This window comes from Xenopus tropicalis, chromosome 5 (assembly GCF_000004195.4).
Source record: "Xenopus tropicalis strain Nigerian chromosome 5, UCB_Xtro_10.0, whole genome shotgun sequence".
In the NCBI taxonomy this organism is placed as follows: Eukaryota; Metazoa; Chordata; class Amphibia; order Anura; family Pipidae; genus Xenopus; species Xenopus tropicalis.
The window spans coordinates 42,946,939-42,967,856 of record NC_030681.2 but is presented as its reverse complement, the minus strand read 5'-3'; the positions used below and the strand labels follow the sequence as shown (position 1 = coordinate 42,967,856).

General features: G+C 36.7%; 1 protein-coding gene across 1 annotated transcript in view; it reads right to left on the bottom strand.

The window, feature by feature from the left end:
- Window positions 1-624: 624 nt before the first annotated feature.
- Window positions 625-20,918, bottom strand: part of sos1 (SOS Ras/Rac guanine nucleotide exchange factor 1) — a 56,743-nt gene continuing 36,449 nt past the window's right edge. The window contains exons 11-22 of the mRNA XM_002933875.5: window positions 19,434-19,515; window positions 17,709-17,831; window positions 16,892-16,995; window positions 15,818-16,040; window positions 13,617-13,736; window positions 11,379-11,541; window positions 10,728-10,845; window positions 9,248-9,420; window positions 6,325-6,441; window positions 4,409-4,673; window positions 2,951-3,069; window positions 625-2,619 (exon numbers count right to left, since the gene is read on the bottom strand). Coding sequence (XP_002933921.2) covers window positions 2,125-2,619; window positions 2,951-3,069; window positions 4,409-4,673; window positions 6,325-6,441; window positions 9,248-9,420; window positions 10,728-10,845; window positions 11,379-11,541; window positions 13,617-13,736; window positions 15,818-16,040; window positions 16,892-16,995; window positions 17,709-17,831; window positions 19,434-19,515 — 2,102 coding nt within the window. The 3' untranslated portion in view covers window positions 625-2,124. The remainder of the gene's footprint in view (window positions 2,620-2,950; window positions 3,070-4,408; window positions 4,674-6,324; window positions 6,442-9,247; window positions 9,421-10,727; window positions 10,846-11,378; window positions 11,542-13,616; window positions 13,737-15,817; window positions 16,041-16,891; window positions 16,996-17,708; window positions 17,832-19,433; window positions 19,516-20,918) is intronic.

The window sequence follows — 20,918 nt, the reverse complement described above, 5'->3', positions numbered from 1 at the left end:
CCCCCCGGTCCGTGGAAAATTTTACCTGCTCGCCACCGGTCCTTGGCACAAAAAAGGTTGGGGACCATTGCTGTATAAGATTTGCTATTACTTTGCTTTTCTCATAGAGATTTTCTTAACGCTACAGATTTCCAACATTTTATCTCTTATTATAAATGCAGCTATGGGATCTCTTATCAGGAAACCCATCACCCAGTAAGATCGCAATTATTTTATTTAAATTATAGTTAAAATGATATCCTTTCTTTCTCTGCAAAAACAAAACAGTACTTTGTAGTTGATCCCAATAACACTGCAATAATCCATATTGGTGCCCAAACAAACTTACTGGGTTTACTTAATGTTATATCATTTTAGTAGACTTAGGTGATCCAAATTACCAAAACCTACAGGTCCCAAGCATAACAGATGTAAACCCACAGTTATCCCTCAGTTAACCCTAAGTTTACTCGTAATCTCAGAGCAGAGAAATAGTTAAAAAAAAAAAAAAAAAAAAAAAAAAAAAAAAGGCAGGTATTCTCATATACTATTCATAGTTTAGAAATAAAATTTTGATTCTTTAAATACAAAATTATCCTTAACATGACAAATAACTGAATTACTCACTGTGCACAATATGCCAAGCTTAATTAAACCCAAGGTTTATTTATTTGTTATGCCTAGTATAAAGAAATGCTTTATTCAACTTTGGACTGCTTTGTGGTTAAACAAATGCAGAACTGTTGTAAACAATATGCCCAGAATTTCTGAAGGCACCATCCCATGTATCTTTAATGACAGAAGTCAGCATTCTCTGCTTTTAACCATTCTACATAAAATATGTTGCAGACATTTACCTTGTGTTCATCAGCAAAAAAAAATAAAAAAAAAATACAGAAATCTTTGTAGAAATGTGTGCAAAGGGTCACTCATATTGTTATATTAGTGTTCTGAATTTACTGAGAGATACTATTGGAAAGTGCTAAAAGCAGATAAACCCATTTGGCAGAGTGCAAAATATGCACTTTAATTTCCATCTTGTACATAAGGCATGTGGTCACAAATGGGCTAAATCAGGATGACCATGATGTAGTTGAGACAAAACACACATTGTGATGTGCAAAACAAAAATATCAGACATAGCATAGCTACTGCTTTAATAACACGATTTCCCTTGTTTAAAGAAGGCAAAGATTACACATTCTTTCCAGCAAAATTGTTTTTTGTTTTTTAACTGGCACCATGATCATTTCTCTATTAAAAAAAAACTGGGGGAAGAAAACAAGAGTACCCCTTTGGTGAAGCAGGTACCAACAGAGTAACTTCTTGTAACATTTTGTTAACTGAACAGTAATACAACACTATACTTCAGTTGTGTTAGGTACCACAAGTCTCGCACAGTCCTCGTGATTTTAGAAAACAATTTTAAAGCAGATGCTTAAAGCGCAAAACAGATTTGAAGCAGCATACAAACATCCCTGTATATATATATATATATATATATATATATATATATATATATATATATATATATATATATATATATATATATATATATATATATATATATATATATATATATATATATATATATATATATATATATATATATATATATATGGCCGGTGATTTAAGACAGAAAAGGGCACTCTCCTTAGACCTCAAGGTTCACAAAGGCCTCCTGAAAGTAAACTGTCCTTAATAAAAGTACAGTTTACTTATTATTATGCTGTGTAATATTGGATGGATATTTTATATTTACCCCATAAAACTGAAGCTTGCAGCTCTACAGTTGATAAGCTACACTGTAGTTATAACAGCTGTAGAGCCGCAGCTTGGACATTCCATATTTACATAGTCTAAGAAGGGACCCGAGCCTTCCTGCTTTGCCTGAGGCCAAGCCAGTGGAGGATATTATCTGTAGAACCTAGGTGATTATTCACATATTTATTTGCATCTGACTTACTCCTGTCAGACCAAGAGTCATATTCTGTGGTGCAATATTCAGCCCATAAGAAAGGAATAAGACAAGTTGTCCCTTTTTTGTTTAATCGGTTTCAATTAATTGCAATCTCAATTCCTTTCATGAATGTTTGCTTTCCAACTAAAGGAAAAGTTTTTAGAGTTTAGAATACACTATTTGTATTACAAGGAGTTTGCATTTTCCAATAGTGGAGGACCATCTCTGTGAATAGAAGGATGAGGGGGCTCTCTTTTGTAAGTTTTTGGAGGGAGCTTTGGGATAGGTTGAGAAGTGCTTTGTCGAGGTGGGACAGGTGGTCCAGTAGAAGACGCTAGTTCTACATCTTGCGGTATTAAGGGTGGGGAGGGCAGGTGTCTTCTTGTCCCATGAGGGGATGGAGTCTGTGGTGGAGGTGGGGTAAAAGGCGAAGGGCTGTATGGAAAGAAGGTGTTGGTATGTTCACTTTTCCGACCAAGTGGGGGAGGCTGGAGATGTAGTGGAGAAATGGAGAAGACATCTGGTGTACGTACTGGTTCTCGTGGTGGTAAAAGTGGAGGGCTCTCTGGTGCATCAGAAACTGATGAACGTTCAGACATTTGGTACCGTGGGGAGTATACTTTTGATGTAGGCTGACGGGGAGGGATTGCTGGAGGGCTGTCCAAATGCTTTGATATTATCTGAAACATAGAATAAGAGGTGTAAGACCATGCCTAGATGTCACATGTTCAGTCAGTCCCTCTACTAATGACAAACGTAAAACACTTTGGCCTCATAAAAAATAAATAAAAGACAAAGAAATGTATGCTTTTCTAACATATTGACATAGCCACCAAACGTAAGTTTAAAAAAACATTTTGTGTGTGTGTATATACATACATACATACATATACATACATATATATATATATATATATATATATATATATATATATATATATACATACTGGAAATGGCAAACGAATTGATAGTGTCAAAAGATTAAGAGTAAAGAAAAAATGCACAGTTTACCTTTGATGGAGATGATTCTGCGGGAGCAGATTCAGGTCTTCGCCTTGGTGGTACAGGAGGAGGAACCTGCATTTCATCCAGGTTCTTAGTAAAACTTATTGATGATACTGAAGCTGAGCCTGTGAAAATATTGACAAGCGAATTATTCTGCACCCTAATATTTATGAATATATGACAATGCCTCTTATCTTATCTTATTATTGCATAGTATAAAACAAAATGTAAAACATTCAAAATGTATTATGATATAGAAATGCAAGGGTAAGAAGGAATGATAACCCTCTTCCAAGGATCCTATAGTACAGGTATAGGACCCATTATTCAGAATGCTCGGGACCAAGGGTATTCCGGATAAGGGGTCTTTCCGTAATTTGGATCTCCATACCATAAGGCTACTAAAAAATCTATAAAACATTAATCAAACCCAATAGGATTGTTTTGCAACCAATAAGGATTTTTTAAATCTTAGTTGGGATCAATTACAAGGTACTGTTTTATTATTACAGAGAAAAAGGAAATCAGTTTTAAAATTCTGAATTATTTGATTAAAATTGAGTCTATGGGAGACAGGCTTTCCATAATTCGGAGCTTTCTGGATAACGGGTTTCTGGATAAGGGATCCCATACCTGTACTAAAATTGTGCAGTCCAAAGACAATGTGGCATCTGTTATGTCACATGCTTCGGGTTGCCATGTTTATCCTATTAATTAATAATTAGAAACCCTACGTGCGCCTTCAACAGCAGGTAAGATCTGTGACAATTAACTTTAGCAGATAACTGAAATAGGGTATGTTTCACTCTAATGTAATAACCTTGATCTAAAACTCATGGCTTTATATTTTGCACATCAATCCCTCCCTCCCATCTCCTTGCTACTTTCCAGTCTCATACCTGCCTCTTCCCTTTTAAGTTACAAATTCTGCTTGTGCTGAAAATAGTTTTGCAATTTTTTAAAATGAATATTTATCTATGGTTTTTGTTATTAATTTTTTTATAAACTAAACTGAAAGTAGTTTTATTTTCCAACTTCTTGTGGTTCTGCAGAGCATCTGTATGCACAGGAGTTGGAACTAACTAATTAGTAATCTACAGTAAGGTCACGTTCCAGTGACTCGTGTTGTAAATTATATTTGTATAAATGTTGATTTCTGACAAGAGAATGAAGTATTTATAAGCTAAAGAGACACGCACACTGTTTTCCATGTACACTATTAGGAATCCCCGTACTGGCCCCACTGCCGATATCTATTCTGTCCTTTCAGCCTCTCTTACTTACCACCACTTTCTTGCCTCAACGTGCTATTATTTGTGAATGAATAATAGAACTGCTCTAAATGTGTTAAGAAGAAGTAAAAGAAATCCACATATATTTATTTGCACAAAACGCCACACCCACTGTTTATTTAGGTGTACTTCAACATTGCTCTTGTAGCCAGGTAGCATACGTAGTACCTACGTGAATGAAATGGACTTGAAGGATCTGAATCAAACACACTGCACACGTCAGTGGTACTAGAGGCAGCAGATGGAGGAGGTGGTGTTAAAGGAGTCCGAGGAGAGTTTGGAGCAGATGCTAAATTTTCTGTTTCACTCTCTGGTATGCGACTGTAGCTGATTTTCCTGGGTTCTTGTTGCAGAGGAGTAGGGTGCTTCATTGTACCTGGCCTTGGATTGGATGGGCGTACCCCAGGAGATTTAAGATTATAATTATACTTTTTAGCCTGTAAAGCAATTGGGAGAAAAAGGCAATCTTAATAAGAACTCCAAAAGTATGGACACATATATTACCAGTTAAAAATACAAGAACAGAAGTTATTCAGTTATCTCAAGGAACAGAAAAGACACTTACATTTTTTATCATATATAAATTAAAAATATCTTTTTCATTTCTCATTTTAGCCATTTTCTGGTTACAGAATACTTATTTTTCAATTTTAGAACAGGCAAATTTAACAGTGGGAAATCTGAGCCTGTACAACCAAAGCTGAACGCTGACTGCTCTTGTGGCAGATGGCTGAGCAAAGTTACTGGGTAGACTTTGTCTGAACTACAAAATCTCATCATGCAACAGCACAAGATTTTGTGGCAACCTACACATTTTCATCTCCACTGCTCTAATGTAAGATAAGCTAATGTCAGATAAGTTAAAGATGGATAGTGGGTTTTATTTGTGCATCTACATCTGACATAGGGATGAAATAGACCAGAGTCCATCAAGTTCAACCCTTCCAAACCCAGCACACACAAACCTATACTTACCAATCTATACACTCACATACATAAACTATATATACCAACATCAATACTGTGGGGCATATTTATTATGCTGTGCAAAAAATGGCGAGACAATTTGGCACACATCGGCAGGCTTTACTGTGTTAAAAACGGCGTAATATCAGCGTAAATTTTTTTACGAATTTTTTAACGAGTTTTACTTACAGAAAATAATGGCGTAAAATCTGGTGATCTTCGTTTATTTTACACAGATTTTAACGCTGTTTATTCAGCGAATTCGTTTTACACAGCTTAATAAATATGCTCCCAACTGTAGATTTTAGTATCACAATAGGCTCGGATACTATGCTTGTTCAAGAAATCATCCAAGTCCCTCTTAAAGGAAATCTATACCCCCAGAATAAATACTTAACCAACAGATAGTTTATATTATGTTACGTGACCTATTAAAGAATCTCGTCAAACTGGAATATATATATAACAGTAAATTTTGCCCTTTTACATCCTTTCCCTTGATCCACCATTTAGTGATGGGCTGGGTGCTCCCTCAGAGATCAGCTGACAGGAAATAATGCAGCTCTAACTGTAACAGGAAGTAGTATGGAAGCAAAAGACACAACTCTCTCCATTAATTGGCTGTTGGGGCCTAGCATGTATGCGTGCCTGGGCTTGTTTGTGTGCGCTCATTAATATCCTTCTTAAGGACTGGAGCCCAAAACTGCACTGCAAACTCAAGGTGAGGCCTTACCAGGGACCTATAAAGAGGCAAAATGTTTTCACCCCCTGAGTCAATGCCCTTTTTTTTTTATACAAGACAGCACTTTATTTTCTTTTTAGTAGCCACCGAATGACACTGCCTGGAATTAGACAAATGGCCCAATTAGAAAACGTTCCATTTACCACCATTCTTTGTAATCAATCCTTTAGCCAGTTTTCTATCCAAGTACATATATTATTTGTACATAAATATTACATTACTAATCACTAAATCAAATCATTAGTCATTAAACCAAGATAAGAAGCTTTTTACCTTTTCTTGAATTACCTAAACAAGGCACTGAAAGCTTGAAACTCAAAAAAAAACCTCTGTTTACTTTTAACTATGTATTAACACTTTTAGAATACCTATGTACTTACAAATCTTGGCAGAGTCTTTGCATTGCGTGGCTCAATATCCAAGGACTTCTTAAACAAGTAATCCTCAAATTCTTTCTCTGGGGTATTTCCCATTGGATTTAAATTCTCAAAAAATTTCTGAAATTCAAGCACAATGTTATTTTAGTCTTGGTTTATGAATTACCATATAGGTACATTTAAAGGAGAAGAAAAAGCATATTGGCATTTTACTGCCAATAGATTAGCTACATTAGTGCAAGCTAGAACGCTATATTTAGAAAGGGAAAAAAGGAAAGAAAAGTATGACCTATACATTAGCACCTCCCCCTCTTTAATATCATATTGTAAATGAGTCTGTTTGCTCCGTTAAGACTTAACCTTTATTGATAACAGCATTTACCAACCATTATATATACTGTTAATGCCACAACTCTAATTGGCTACTAAACCATATGTCTACATTACCACATGGTTAGAATATTATAAGCCAAAGAGTTGGCATGTAATACAGATATGAATATTATGCCACTAAAATATGGGCTGTGGGTGGTTGACACCGGGTACAGTTGGGCATCTGGAATCAGGCCCAGACAACAGCCTCTCAAAAATGGGCCCAGTCGTGGTCCTATAATGCCATCAACAAAAATCCTGTGTCATCTGGTCCACATGCCAGACCTACTTGGCCTAAAGTCACTCAGTGACATCAACAAGCTGCCACCCCAATACCCCCCACTCCACCCTACCAATCAGCCCTTGCTGCGGCTATGAGGCCCTGCCTAGCCAAAACTAAAAAGCACCAGACGCACGTTTCACCCTCCACACACAGAGCCTTTGTATAACAGTATATATAATGGTTGCTAAATGCTGATTTCCTAGTAAGACGACTAAGATGGTCCTGCACTAACCAAATACAGTTTTTATGTAAATTTTATTTGCTGATTTCTGCACAATTCTATTTTTATTTCATTGTAATCAATAAAGGTTAAGTCTTAACGGAGTAAACAGACTCATGTACAATATGGTATTAGAGAGGGGGAGGTGCTAAAGTATTATACTTTCATACTTTCCTTTTTTCCCTTGCTAATTAGTTATTTCCCCTTGCACACCCTCTCTGAGTTCCACTTTGGTCAGTAGTTGCTTCCTATTTTCTTATTATCGTAGGACACAATATTTATTCTGCAGAAAGCTTTACCATACCCAAGTAAACAGCCCTAGAATTTCCTTCTGTATGTTTAGGATTGCAGCTGCCATTTTAGCTTGGTCTCAGTAGCTTCAGTGCTGCTGGTAGCTCAGATTACACAGAGTTGGAGGGGGGGGGAACAAACTGAGCAGACGAGTGCCCATGCCCTGATGGATTTTTCTGAGAAAAGGAAGTCTGACACTGAAGAACATGTGTACACAAAAGAAATCCTGTGTTTCTTTAGATAGAGGACTTTTGATGCAGTGTTTCTGTAAGTGCTTATGGCTGTATTTACAGAGACCTTTCTGATAAAGCTTACTTAGTTTTTACCTTTCATTCTCCTTTAACAATCTATTAAAACAAGCATTAAGAGCATGGTACGGTTTAAACTGTATTTTACTATTATTGGATAACACACATGAATCCAGGTCCACATGTATGGGATACATAACTAACAGGTAAAAAGTCCAATTCCAAGTAGTCACGTGAGTTTAAAATATTGGACAACTGAAAATGTAAGCAAAGTTTTGTCCTTAAAATGTTAATATGCAAATTTAGATGCAAATTTGTTTGAGGTTTTGCTGAATCTTTTTGTGAAGGATTAAAAAAAAAAGCATAAAAAATAATAATAATGGTGCTTAGAATAGGTTGTTCTGTAAGTACAACTTAAAGAAGAAAGAAACCCATTTCCAAAAGGCTCCAGTAAAATGTTCACTACCCCCACCCCTCCTGAAACGCCGCTTTATTTTTAGAAATAAACTTACTAAATTAGTGCAGCAAGGTAGAGAACATCAGCTCCTATTCAAACTTTGCGGCCACCATTTTAACTCGTCTCGTCACTTCCCTCATCTCCTGCTACGTGTTGCGCATGCTCCCCCTAGTGACCCCTTGATGTCATTTCAACCACGCTCTCTCCATGTACAATATAAACAAACCAGGCTTGCAGGCAGACAGAGCCCAACGCTGCTTGGCTGCTCCTGCAAAATTCCTCCCCCACTCTGTGTCAGTCAGACAAAACTTCACTGTCGCTTCTGTTCAGGGTGTTGCTATAGTAACGCCCTGAGCAGAAGCGTGTCTGTGATTGGCGATGTGCTGACAGGAGGGGCAGAGAGGTCAATGATGACGCTGGAGATTGTCATGTGACCCGAGCGTCATCAATCCAGGAGATACTCAAGGCTGGCTACTGCGCATGCATGGGGCGCAGTAGGAAAGTAATGCGCAGGCGTGCGCCCTAAAATCTCTACAAGACTGAAAACCTGACTATGCCTTCTACTACATGAAGAAACTTTTATGGAAAATGAAGGAACACTGTAAAGAAAGCACTGAACAGTATAAAGAATCTCTAAGAGTAATTGTATGTTCTCCTAATTGCCATTAATTTGAGATGTACTTTTTTTTTTACCTTTAGTTGTCCTTTAACTTATAGGTGAGCCCTTTAATCTTAATTTCTCCCCAGACTACTAATGATTTTGATCAATAAAAATGTGTCAGTTCTCATTGGACCATTATGAGTATTTAATACATGTCTTACAACCGTGCTTTCATTTGACTACCTATAAATGTCCTTGTCTGCTGTACCATTATCCAATTAGGAAGACTTTTTGGCAGTATAGGGATAAATATACAATCGATGTTGTATAATTAAATGCATCAAATGTTGTTACATTTTATAATCTACCAAATATGGCAAATTAAATTAGTTATAAAGATTAACAGATTAAGAAAAAATAGTTAATAAAAATAATTAATGTAATTACAACATACTCGTATATCTGGTTCTACGTCTAAGCAATAAGGCTGATTCTGGTACTGCTGTATTTCCCCAGTGATTTCAGCCACTTTCCTCCTTTTGCTAAAATTCACAAGTTCTTTCCCATGCCTCTTAAGAAAATCGGGGTTGCCTTCTTCTGTCTTTAAAATATTTGTCAAATAGATTCCTGGGAAAAAAAACAAAACACTGAAGATCAGTTTTCTGATGCAGAGTAGATGGCACACCTATGCACAGAAATCAAACATTTACAAAATCCTGTAATCTCGTAACAAATATTGTAAAACCCTTAATTATACATATCATAACCAACATAGCTATTTCCATGGTGTGGCCTTCTAAAGAGAACATCATACATGCAGCCCAGCTGTAATGAAAATGTACGAAGGGCACATCTATATATCCAAAACCTCAAAGAATACAAAGGCTTAGAAAAAAGCAAAATGACTAGAAACTGCGTAGAGGTAGAAAATTGTAAATGCCATTCATTTTTGCAGTGCCATCTATTTATTCTGTGGTCTCTTCACACTAACCAGTGTAAACCTGGCTTAACAGTGATGATTTTTGGTTATATCTCTGAACACATTTACTAAAACACCTTATTTTTCAAAATCCACATTTTATAATGTTTTTGTTCCTTCTTTTTTTACCGTCTTTGCATTTTGTTTGTTACTACATTTGCCATAGCATTAACAGGTAAGCTAACCAGATCATCATTGGGTGATTCTTATTTTTTTTTATTGCAATAAGAATTCCAATAAGACTGATGTGGAAAAATGCTACAATGGGCATTTTCAACAGTTTCTGGTCAGTGGTTATTCACAGATCTTGCCATTGGGAGCAGGGAGCAGGGAGCTATCCTTGGCTTTGATTGCTCATGAATGACAATTAAAATGATGCATGTGCCATATCCCTAAGGCTTATGCCACACAGTCTACAATAAGACTGTACTTCACACACCTTCAGTAGGTAGTACCAAAACAACTATGTTAGTAAGTAGTGTGTTGTTAGAGCTACTACTTCTACTAGTTCCTCTTCAATCTTGTGTTTACTGATGCTGCTATGAGAAAGAAAATTGCCAATATTTAAGTCCTGTTTAGGTTTGTGAGGTGGAGGTGTGTGGAGTTTGGTCCTATTGTAATGTGCGTCTTTAAAGTGTGAATTATTACTTTGGATGATCATCCTGCTAATGTAAGAGCAATAGGACTATATATTGGTCTATATAATAGACAAAAATGTTTTGGTTTTTTTTGTCTTTTTGGCAGAAATATAAAGAGAACATTTTGCAAACAGTTTTGTTTCATAATTTTTTAACCTTTTAAAATAATATTGTATGTGACACCTGGAAAAAGTCAGCTAGTCCTGTGGATGGTGGCACTGACCAAATTAATTACTTGTTCTTTACCTAAATCTAGTCTCCTATAAATTTTCTTTTAATAAGTAATGTACATTTTAGTCATACAGTAATGCACATACCACAAAAAGGCACACACGGTGGATTAATTGACCTGAGTTTCGCCAAATATTTCTTTTGGTGATCTTCACTCAGTTCATGAGCTTCTTCCAATATTTTTCTCTGACGGCTTGGTACTTGCTTTGAAATGCAAACAAAAAACATTTAGAAAACAAATTTGAGGGTATATATTTTTGTGCAAAGAGTTATATAAATTATAGCAAACACAAGTTTTACCAGTGCAGGGCAAATACAATTATGTTGTATATACTACTTGTATGGGATCCGTTATCCCAAAAGCTTTGACATGCAGAAAGGCCATCTCTCAGACTAAATTTTAATTATTTAAATTTGTAAAAATGATTTCATTTTATTATATAATGATAAAACAGTACCAACTGAAATATATCCTTATTGGAGACAAAACAATTCTATTGGGTTTAATTAATGTTAAATTTATTTTTTACAGACTTAAGGTATGGATGACCCAAAGTACAGAAAGACCCTGGACAGAGATCCCATATCTGTACCAGATGTCACAGTTAATTTACTATACCTGTCATTTACAGTGAAAACCACAATTTTTCTACATAATTCTACTGTAACATCTTATCGGAAGTCATATGCCTAGGATTTATTATAGATAAGCAGGGTACAATATAAAGTTCTCTCACCTCAAAGGTGTTATCCAGCCTGTATATAGGAGAAGAGTTCATGGCACTCACAACTTCAAGTACACCATTAAAATTATTAAGCTCTTGAAACACTTGGAGAATTTCTATGATGCGACTAACCACAACCACTCGCTCTTCCAGATTTTCAGTTTCTACAATGCACCTTTAAATTAAAAGATAAAAAAAAATAAAGTTTGGTATTTTAAACTTAACAGAACCAATGGACAGACCAGAGATGCCCAACTCATCAATGCTCAAGTTGTTGTTGTTCACAGCTGTGGATCCACAGGTTGAACAATGCTGTGTTGAATGAAAAAAGCAAAATGCTTTTAACATTATCTACAAAGCAATAACCAAATATTTCCAATCACATAAGAAGACAAGGAAGATAAACTGAATTAGAATTTGACAATTGTTTATTAAACACAAAGGAGTTTGGGATATAATTTAACTGGCAGGTATAACACTATACTTTACTATTCATTCCTTAAGCAATTTATCAGTTTAAACTGCAAGCTTGTTGCTCAGTCACTGTTTTCCAGCCAAGCCCCCTGACCTAAAACAATGTCATACATCTCCCAACCCTATTACTAATCAAACCCCAATGAAAAGTCTTACCTCTGACGTGCATACATTTAATTAAAAGTACTCTTATCATGAGCCAATTAAACTAACCCATCGCCCTGAAGGTTACCCTTGTGGCTAGTTGTTACCCAGCACTTAAGGAAGTACTCAGTGAATAGACCTCAATGAACTGCACAAGGTTACATGGAATGAAGGCTGATTTATTTAGCTTGCCTACAAGTTCTTAGATTGCTCACATATTGAGTGAGAAGCTAGAGCAATAGCTGGTAACAGACTTTAACAGGAACCTTAGACCCTTGAGAGCAACTTCTGCGCCTATATAGATCACCCAGAATCAAGGCACACCACCACCAGCAAGGAACAAAAGTAACCCTGGTTCAAAATCAATGAAAAAGTCATGAGGAGTCCATAAGGTGACTTTATAAACAATGGCCCCTTATAAATAAAACATAAAAACCATGAGGTGGCAGAGTCTAACTGCCAGACACAAGGTTAACACACAGATAAAGCAATTATATTGACTTGAACGTGGTTTTGCTAATTACAGTCTGTCAACGGCTCCCTGTGCTTTTAATATTAGTTTATATTTTATTTTTATAGTATTTAAAGTTTTTATGTACTCTGTGCTCAAATCTATACAACAATTGATTTTTTAGCTATTTCTACTATACTTTGCATGCAGTTAGTTCAGAAATGCAATCACAAGCAAAACAAATCAATTAATGCAATATGAACAATCGTTCATAGAAATGTTTGCAAAAATAGGAGGACGTGGAAAACAGAGGAAATCTATTCCAACTGTACTTCATTTACAATGCTTCCAGGTATTTACAGACTGTATATAAGTGAGACCATTAAAATTTCCTCTTGACATGAGTGGATGGAAACAGCGATTATGCCAGCAGAAGGTTGGCTAAAGGCCACCAAGACTCTGTACATTATGCTACAATGAAAACAAAATGGCCTTAACGGAAGCTTAGAACTCTATAAACAAAGATAGACAATAAGATTAGGTGTTACCTCTACAAAACACCAATTCATGCTGAACATGCAAGACCTGTAAATATTTGGCAACTACCGCAAACTTCACAAAAATATTTACATAAAATTACTGCAGGAATTGGGAGCCATTTCATATATATTTTTATTAATATTTTGTAACCACTTTATTTTTAAAGGCCACCCTTTCTAATCTCTGTGGTTATCTAATGGATAGAATCAAAAATAGCCGAGGGTTTTTCTTTGGTTCTGTAAAGGATTTATCAACTATGCATGTATATTTTGTATTGCCTTCAAAAACAGTTTTTTTTATTTCTAAACACTTTTCACACTTATCTCATTCATAAGCAAGGGGGCTATTAACCCTGTTGCTGCCTAAGGAGGCAGACCTACCTTTACCTTATACCTACCCATAGGTACAGGTCATGTGCTTGCACCAAAGTGAGGGAGAGGCAGAACTGCTGGTACAGATAGCACAACTACACTCTTTACAGAATGAAAAAGAGTTCCTATATCTTGCAGGGTAATTTTACACACATAGAAAATAAATATAATTCCTTGTTAGGTTTATTGAGGAGTAAAAGAAGACATCCCTTTACTTTGCTCATAAATCCTGCAGAGAATGAGAACAAGTTACATTTCAAATAAACTCACTTTTCAAACCAGAGGGTGAGATTAGTTGTGTGTCTGATCATCTTAAGGAGATTGGGGGAGTTGGTTTCTTTGTCTTCCTTAGTCCATACACTTCCAACAAGCTCTGATGACTGCACAGCCCTAAAACAGCATCCAAAAAATGAAAAAAAATCAGTCAGTCAGTTTTAAACATATATTGTGGTTTTATTGTTATGGAAAGTATTAAAGAAACAGATCAATAGTTTAAATTCCATCTTGGTCCACCTAGAATATGGGAGAATATGGCATAAGCTTAAGGCTAACAGCACATGCTGTGCATTCCCTACAAGCAGATAAAACCCTCCATTGATACACAGTGTAGGGTAGGTATTTGTGTACAAATGCACAATTGTGAATTTTTGGCCTGAAATCCCCTATATGTGCACATCCCTACTAATGGGAAATATTGGCTAGTTTTTGGGCTCTTTTTTTACCGGTGGTGAAAACAACATGTTGCATTAGACTTAAGATTATTACAGTATCCTGTGCATAAATGTACTCTCTCTCTTTAAACAAAAACTTAATGAGGGGGTTGACTCTTCTGTTGTCTCTTTAGAGAAAATCCAAGGTATGTTTCACTGTGGAGTGCATGGCCAGGGAGAGGGAGAGGGAGAGAGAGCACACCAAGCAGCATGGGACTGGAGCACAAAGAAAGAAGAAAACTTTGCTACTGATATTCTCTTTGTGCAAGTGTAGGTAATGCTTTCAATCTATTCTCTGATCTCACTGGCATGTCTGCAGTTAATGGAGTGCTCATTGCCTATTTTTCAGTGATCTTACTGGCATGTGCAGAGTTAATGGAGTGCTTATTGGCCATTTTCCAGTGATCTTTCTGGCATGTGTAAAGTTAATGCAGACCTGTCAACTTCCCCAATTTCCCCGGCAGTTTACCAAATTTTTCACTCCCTCCCCTGGTCTTCCATCACTATCCTGAATCCCCCTAGATTTCTACTTCCTGAGGCCAAAAATCAGAGCCATTCAGCGATGTCAGCTGAGCTATGTGAGCACATGTGGCGAGCAGTCAGTGGCTTCAGAAACACTTGTGCGCATGTGCAGTGATGTCACTTCCAGGTATGAAAATTTTGCACAGTTCTCACAAATTCAAATGCTTTTAAGTTGACAGCTCTATTAATGAAGTGCTTATTGGTCATTTTTTAGTGGTCTTACATGTTTGTCTGGGATTAATGGAGGTCTCATTGGCCATTCCTACAGTGATTATACTGGCACAGCTGGGGTTAACATGTTATCCATTTTCTGTGGCAATAATACTGGCTTCATATGCCGAGTATAACATTTTCTGTATTAATGTTAGGGTTAATATGCCCACTATCCATTTTACTTAGGGATTACATTGGCATGTCAGGGGTAATATACTCATTATCCATTTTCTGTGGTAATTACACTGGCACGCCTAGGTTATGTTTTGGTAAAATGGGTGTGGCACTTAGGAGTGCCAAACATCTTGCCACATGGGTTTTCCCCATAATTGTTTTCTAATTTCCATGTTGTTCCCCATGTCAGTTTTGAATTTTTTTTATATTTTGGTTGCTAGGTTATTTGAAATCCAACAACTAGACTATATTTTTGTTACTGGATGAAGGCCTGCAGAATAGGACAAAAATATCCTCCAACTTCAACATTTCTCATTTAGATCATAATGTTAAAAAAACATACAGACTTATCATGATACACTACCCATGCACCTCCTTACATTATGAGTAAGGCAATAGCGACTAAGGTTGAAAGAGAGATCAAACTTTTCCGGAATATTGTACCCCCATACCTAAGTTTTATAGTTATTGTTGTTATTAGTGTTAAATCAAACTGTAAACGATAAGGAATCTTATTACAGTCTAGAATGTTTAACAAAAGTGATAATAACGTGGGAAATAAGTTAAAGGGGCAAGGCCCCGTCAGAAACTATTAGTTTGTATAAAAATGGGAAATACAAGATAGACATCGCGATTTTTTTTTTCATTATATAAATACTGATGCAACTATATATGTAACAAACAATGCTTTTATATGCTTTGAAAATTTGAAAAAATAAAAATATTAAAAAAAAAAAAAACATACAGACTTTGTAATGTTTTAGTACATGCTTCGTCTTCTTCCATAGGCAGTAAACATTTATTTTAAACCGTGTTCCATTACAAAAATGTGATTAGATTATTAAAGTATACCTGTAAAGGTCTGACTCCAACAAAGTCAACTGCCGAGCAATCTCTATTGGATGCAAAGTAAGCAAGTCAAAGGTTTCTATTTGACCACTCCTGCTAATGTGCCATTCTACGGCAGGTGGTAAACTTTCAAAGGTTATACTGTGGCTCGGTCCATTAGCTTGCACCTGCTTCTTTCGATTAATTATTTTAGTTATTGATTCTACCCATTTTTTCATTGCTTTGCCTGCAAAAAAAGACACCTGATTAATGAAAGATCCCCTTTAAAGGAAAACTATACACCCAAACAAAGTAGGTCTCTATAAAATATATCACATAAAACAGCTCATATGTAAAACCCACTGCATTTAAATTAACCACATTTTAATTACTTTTTGCCATTGGGTAATCCTAAATAGAAAATTGCAAGTTATGTACTAAGGGCCACCCCCCTGGAATCATACGATTCACAGAGCACACAAACAAACCAAGGGCACACACATGGTACTTTGAAGTTACTCAGTAGCCGAAGGTAAGTAATAAGGACAGAAAAAACAAATCATTCAAAAAACACAAAGAATTGTTTAAACAGAAGACTATTGAAAAATTGCACTGTTGGTAGTTTTGGGACTTTCTGGATAATAGATTCAATACCTTTACAAGCTTTTTGAATATTTTGGGAAGTGGGGTCTATGGTGCCTACTACATTTCTGCACAATTACTAATACCATCTCTTCTAGTGTTATAATTATGTCAGGTCATGTATTCAATAACTGTATCATGCAGCTATTGAATACCAACTGGTCCAATGTCCTGTCATTTGGATAATGCACAACTTTACCATGCATGTCGCTATGAACTATGAACAAAGAGACCCATACATGGGGAAATAGGATATGCTCTGGTTGTCATATTCATTTACATTTGTGCTAATCAGGGCTGCTCCTGAGCCAAAATTCCAGTCTTAAACCTGAAATACAAGTGAGGAATGCAACAGAGGCAACATCAGCAAGTGGTTAAGGCAGAGTGACCAGTAATGCCAATAAACTAGCCAAATTTTCTAACAATCCCATCTGAATATTAAAACTCCTGTTTTACCTCTAACTGTTCCAATGAATTCTTCTAGTCGGATTAAAAGATCTGAATCTCGTTCAAAGTCATAAAAATGATGTTCTACCCAATGTCGACAAACATTTAGAACACTGTGTTTAAAAAGAATACATGAAAATACAAGTTAGGTTATTTTGTATCATTGGTAGATACATAAGATGCATATATTTTTTTTCTGCATATAGATTAAATTTATTTTAAAAAAGGAAAAAAAAAAAAGCCTTGCTTTACAAACGTAATTTCTGTAAGTTGTACCCCAACTTTGGGGTACAAGCGGCTGGAACCCCTACCACATACAATATTAGAGAAATCTACAAATAAATTGTGCTTGTCAAAACAAGCCCTATAGACATTTTTTCATGGTTGTACAAAAAGAAATCATTTTTTTTCTATTTTGTTTCTTTTCTAATTCTAAATTGGATTCATGACATTTTATAACGGAGTAGTGATGAGCGAAATTGTGTGCCTGGTGTTGCTGTGAAAAAAACACCCACAGTAGCGTGGTAAAAATAGTTGTGAGTTTCCTTGAAAAAACACCCAATGACTTCAACGGGTCATTTTGCGTATATTTTGGGGAAGCGAGACAGAAGAGATACACTCATCACTAACTGAGTACTGGTATCTATAGCCATTATAGAGGAAGCTGTGAGAAGACCCTCTTTCCAGCTGCTCTATCACGTACTCTGCGTGAGTGGCTGGGAGAGCAGGGGACACAGGAAGGAGAACAGCTAAAGGGAGTGCCATTTTTATACTGCTAACAGTTAGTATTGCCCAAATATCACAGTCTATTGTTTGTTAAGCGTACCGCAGCTGTACAGGCTGTACATATTCCTTTCTAAATCTTTTCAGCTCTGCGCTAAGTGGCTGATCACCATTCTCCATAGCTATCCGGTCAGCTTCACTTGGTTCAGGATCTGGAATCTCAAACCTAGAATAAACCAGTCAAGAATAAAGAAGAAAAGGGAATCATTTAGTGTTAACATGCACTGAAATTCAAATTTTTCTAAACAGCTTGTTTTATTTATATTCCTAAAAAGTTAACTGCTTTGGCCTCACAAACGTATTGATTCACAAGGCCAATGAAATGTATTTGAATGAAGCAGATATTTATACAGGTATTATCCAGAAATCCATTATCCAGAAAGCTATCCAGAAAGCTCTGAATTAAGGGAAGTGCATCTCCCACTGACTCCATCTTAAGCAAAATAATTTTTAAATGATTTCCTTCTCTCTGTAAAAATAAAACAGTACCTTATATTTGATCCCAGTACTGGTGGCAAAAAAATTACATTTATTTTCTATTTTTAGTGGTATCTAAGATACTTGCATTTTTCGACTCCTAATAGAATCTTCTTGGCTAAACAGTCAGCAAACTGAGAGTTAACTAAATACAGGAAGTAAATAGAAAGTGTATAGACAGGTAGGGTCACTGATGCTCTAGACCAGGGGTCCCCAACCGCCGGGCCGCGGACCGGTCCTGGGCCGTGGACTGTATGTGATTGGGCTGCCGGCGTTCCCCAGAGCAGCAAGTGCCAACCAATTCAGGACGTAAAACGAACACGCCGCGCAACTGAAGACGTAAAATGAACGTGCCGCACATAGAGACGCGATTGAACACACATCCGCCCCTGCAATTTGTGCTGCACCCGCACAGTAACCGGTCAGTGGCGCAAAAAAGGTTGGAGACCCCTGCTCTAGACCAGTGCTGTCCAACTGGTGGCCTGCGACCCCCCTCTGTGTGGCCCCCCAGCTGTCTGACTGATTTGATGGCTTACCTTTGTGTAAATTTTAAATGGTATGAGTATTGAGATTAACTGGCAACTGCATTGCTCACACCTCAGATTCAGGCTGTAATCCCCCTGTATTGTTTAAAAATGTAATCCCCTGTGTTGTTCACACCTTTTACTTTTCTGCATTGTACACCCCTGCAGTGTTCACATCTCAGAATGTAAGAGCAGTGCCTGCATTGTGTCACTGTGTGTACAACCTGCCCTATACTATCTGAATGGCACACACAGACAGGGTAGGGCAGGCAGAGTATGGCACACACAGGCAGGGTAGAACAGGTAGAGTATGGCACACACAGGCAGGGTAAAGCAGGCAGAGTATGGCACACACTGGCAGCATAGGGCAGGCAGAGTATGGCACACAGAGGCAGCATAGGGCAGGCGGGGTACGGCAGGGAGAGTATGACACACACAGGTGGGGTAGGGCAGGCAAAGTATGGCACACACAGGTGGGGTAGGGCAGGCAAAGTATGGCACACACAGGTGGGGTAGGGCAGGCAGAGTATGGCACACACAGACAGCATAAGGCAGGCAGAGTATGGCACACACAGGCAGCATAGGGCAGGCTGAGTATGGCACACACAGCAGCATAGGGCATGCAGAGTATGGCACACACAGCAGCATAGGGCATGCAGAGTATGGCACACACCTTATTTTTACTGGACAGCAGAGACTGAAAAAGGGTATGTGTTATTGAAAACATCCCCCCCAAAATAGAAACTCTCTGTTTAACAGATACCTACCTTTCTATAAGAAGGCTTAAAAGTTCTTGGGGTTTGCAAAAAGATCTATATGTTGTCAGAAATGTTCGAACAAAGTTGGGATCTGAAAAAAAAAAAAAAAACATAGCTTATTTAAGTACAAATATCTGAAAACATCTTGCATAATATGCTTAGTGTCAGAGCACTACACAGAAATGATGATCTCAATAGAAGAAGACTTGGGATATCTTAGAATTCATGGGATGCAGTAGAAGATTTTCTGATGCTGCTTTTTTGATTTTTTTTTATTCTTTAGATCCCATGAAATTAAAAAATTAGAATACAGAAACTAAAGAAAAATAGGAATTGAATATGGTTGTACACAGCATCAGTGTCCAAAAGCCTACAATTTAGTAACTTTCCAAAGCCCTGGGTAATAAACTGAAACAGCAATGATAACTGGTATAAGAGCATAAAAATCGGTTTCTCCATCTAATACATAATTCAGTATTTAAGAGGGAGATTTCACATTTAAATTAAATAAATGTTAGTATGATGCAGTGTGTGATAAGTAGTGGCTTTGCAAACTGGTCTTGGTTTTTAGGTTTATGTATAAGAGAGAGAGAGAGAATGACACAATGAAGAAAGTGTGATTATTATATCTCGATATCTACACTTGGCACCCAGGCATTTATAGATATTTTTTGGAATTGTGGGTTTTTTTTACACTGTAGTTAATATACACTTCAGAAAAATAAGTACGTTTCTGAAAAAAAAGTATAAAAAAAACAAAACATGAATGAAGTCATCAACTACAATGAGTAAGGGGCCTCCACTTACTGTACGGCATGGTAATTTGCACCTGCATGCATTCATTCAATATAAAGAGAAAATCTATGAGCCTATGGAATTGGTTGCAAAGATTTTTCACTTGACAGTAGAGGACACAAAGCATACAAATGAGCAATGTGCACTTTTGGGGTAGGGGGAAAACATGGTATTGTGTCTGATTTTTGCATTTTCCTCAAAAAAAAAAAAAAGCCCAAATATCATTATCAAGCTCCAGTAGCAGAATATATTTTCTCTAGACAGTAATGTCTAAAAATGAATACTAATATGAATAAACCATCATCATGTAATATAAATTGGATTTATTTTTTTTTTAATTTGAGACCCAGTGAATTTAAAATGGCATGCACCTACATAAACCTTTGTTCAAAGGGGTGGCTCACCTTAATGTTAACTTTTAGTATCTCATGTTGGTAAGTTATAAAATGTCCTCTTTCTATGAACTTTGCATTTGGTCTTCAATTACTTATTTTTTATAGTTTTAAAATTTTTACTTCCTACTTTCACATCTTTAGAGCTTTCAGCTTATTCAGCCCTCTCCTATTCATAATCCAGTCTCTCATTTAAACCACTGCCTGGTTGCTAATGTAAACAAGATCCTAGCAACCAGATAGCTGCTGAAAAAGAACTTACCTGAAAAACCATAAAAAAATACAAAATGAAGACCAACTGCAAAAC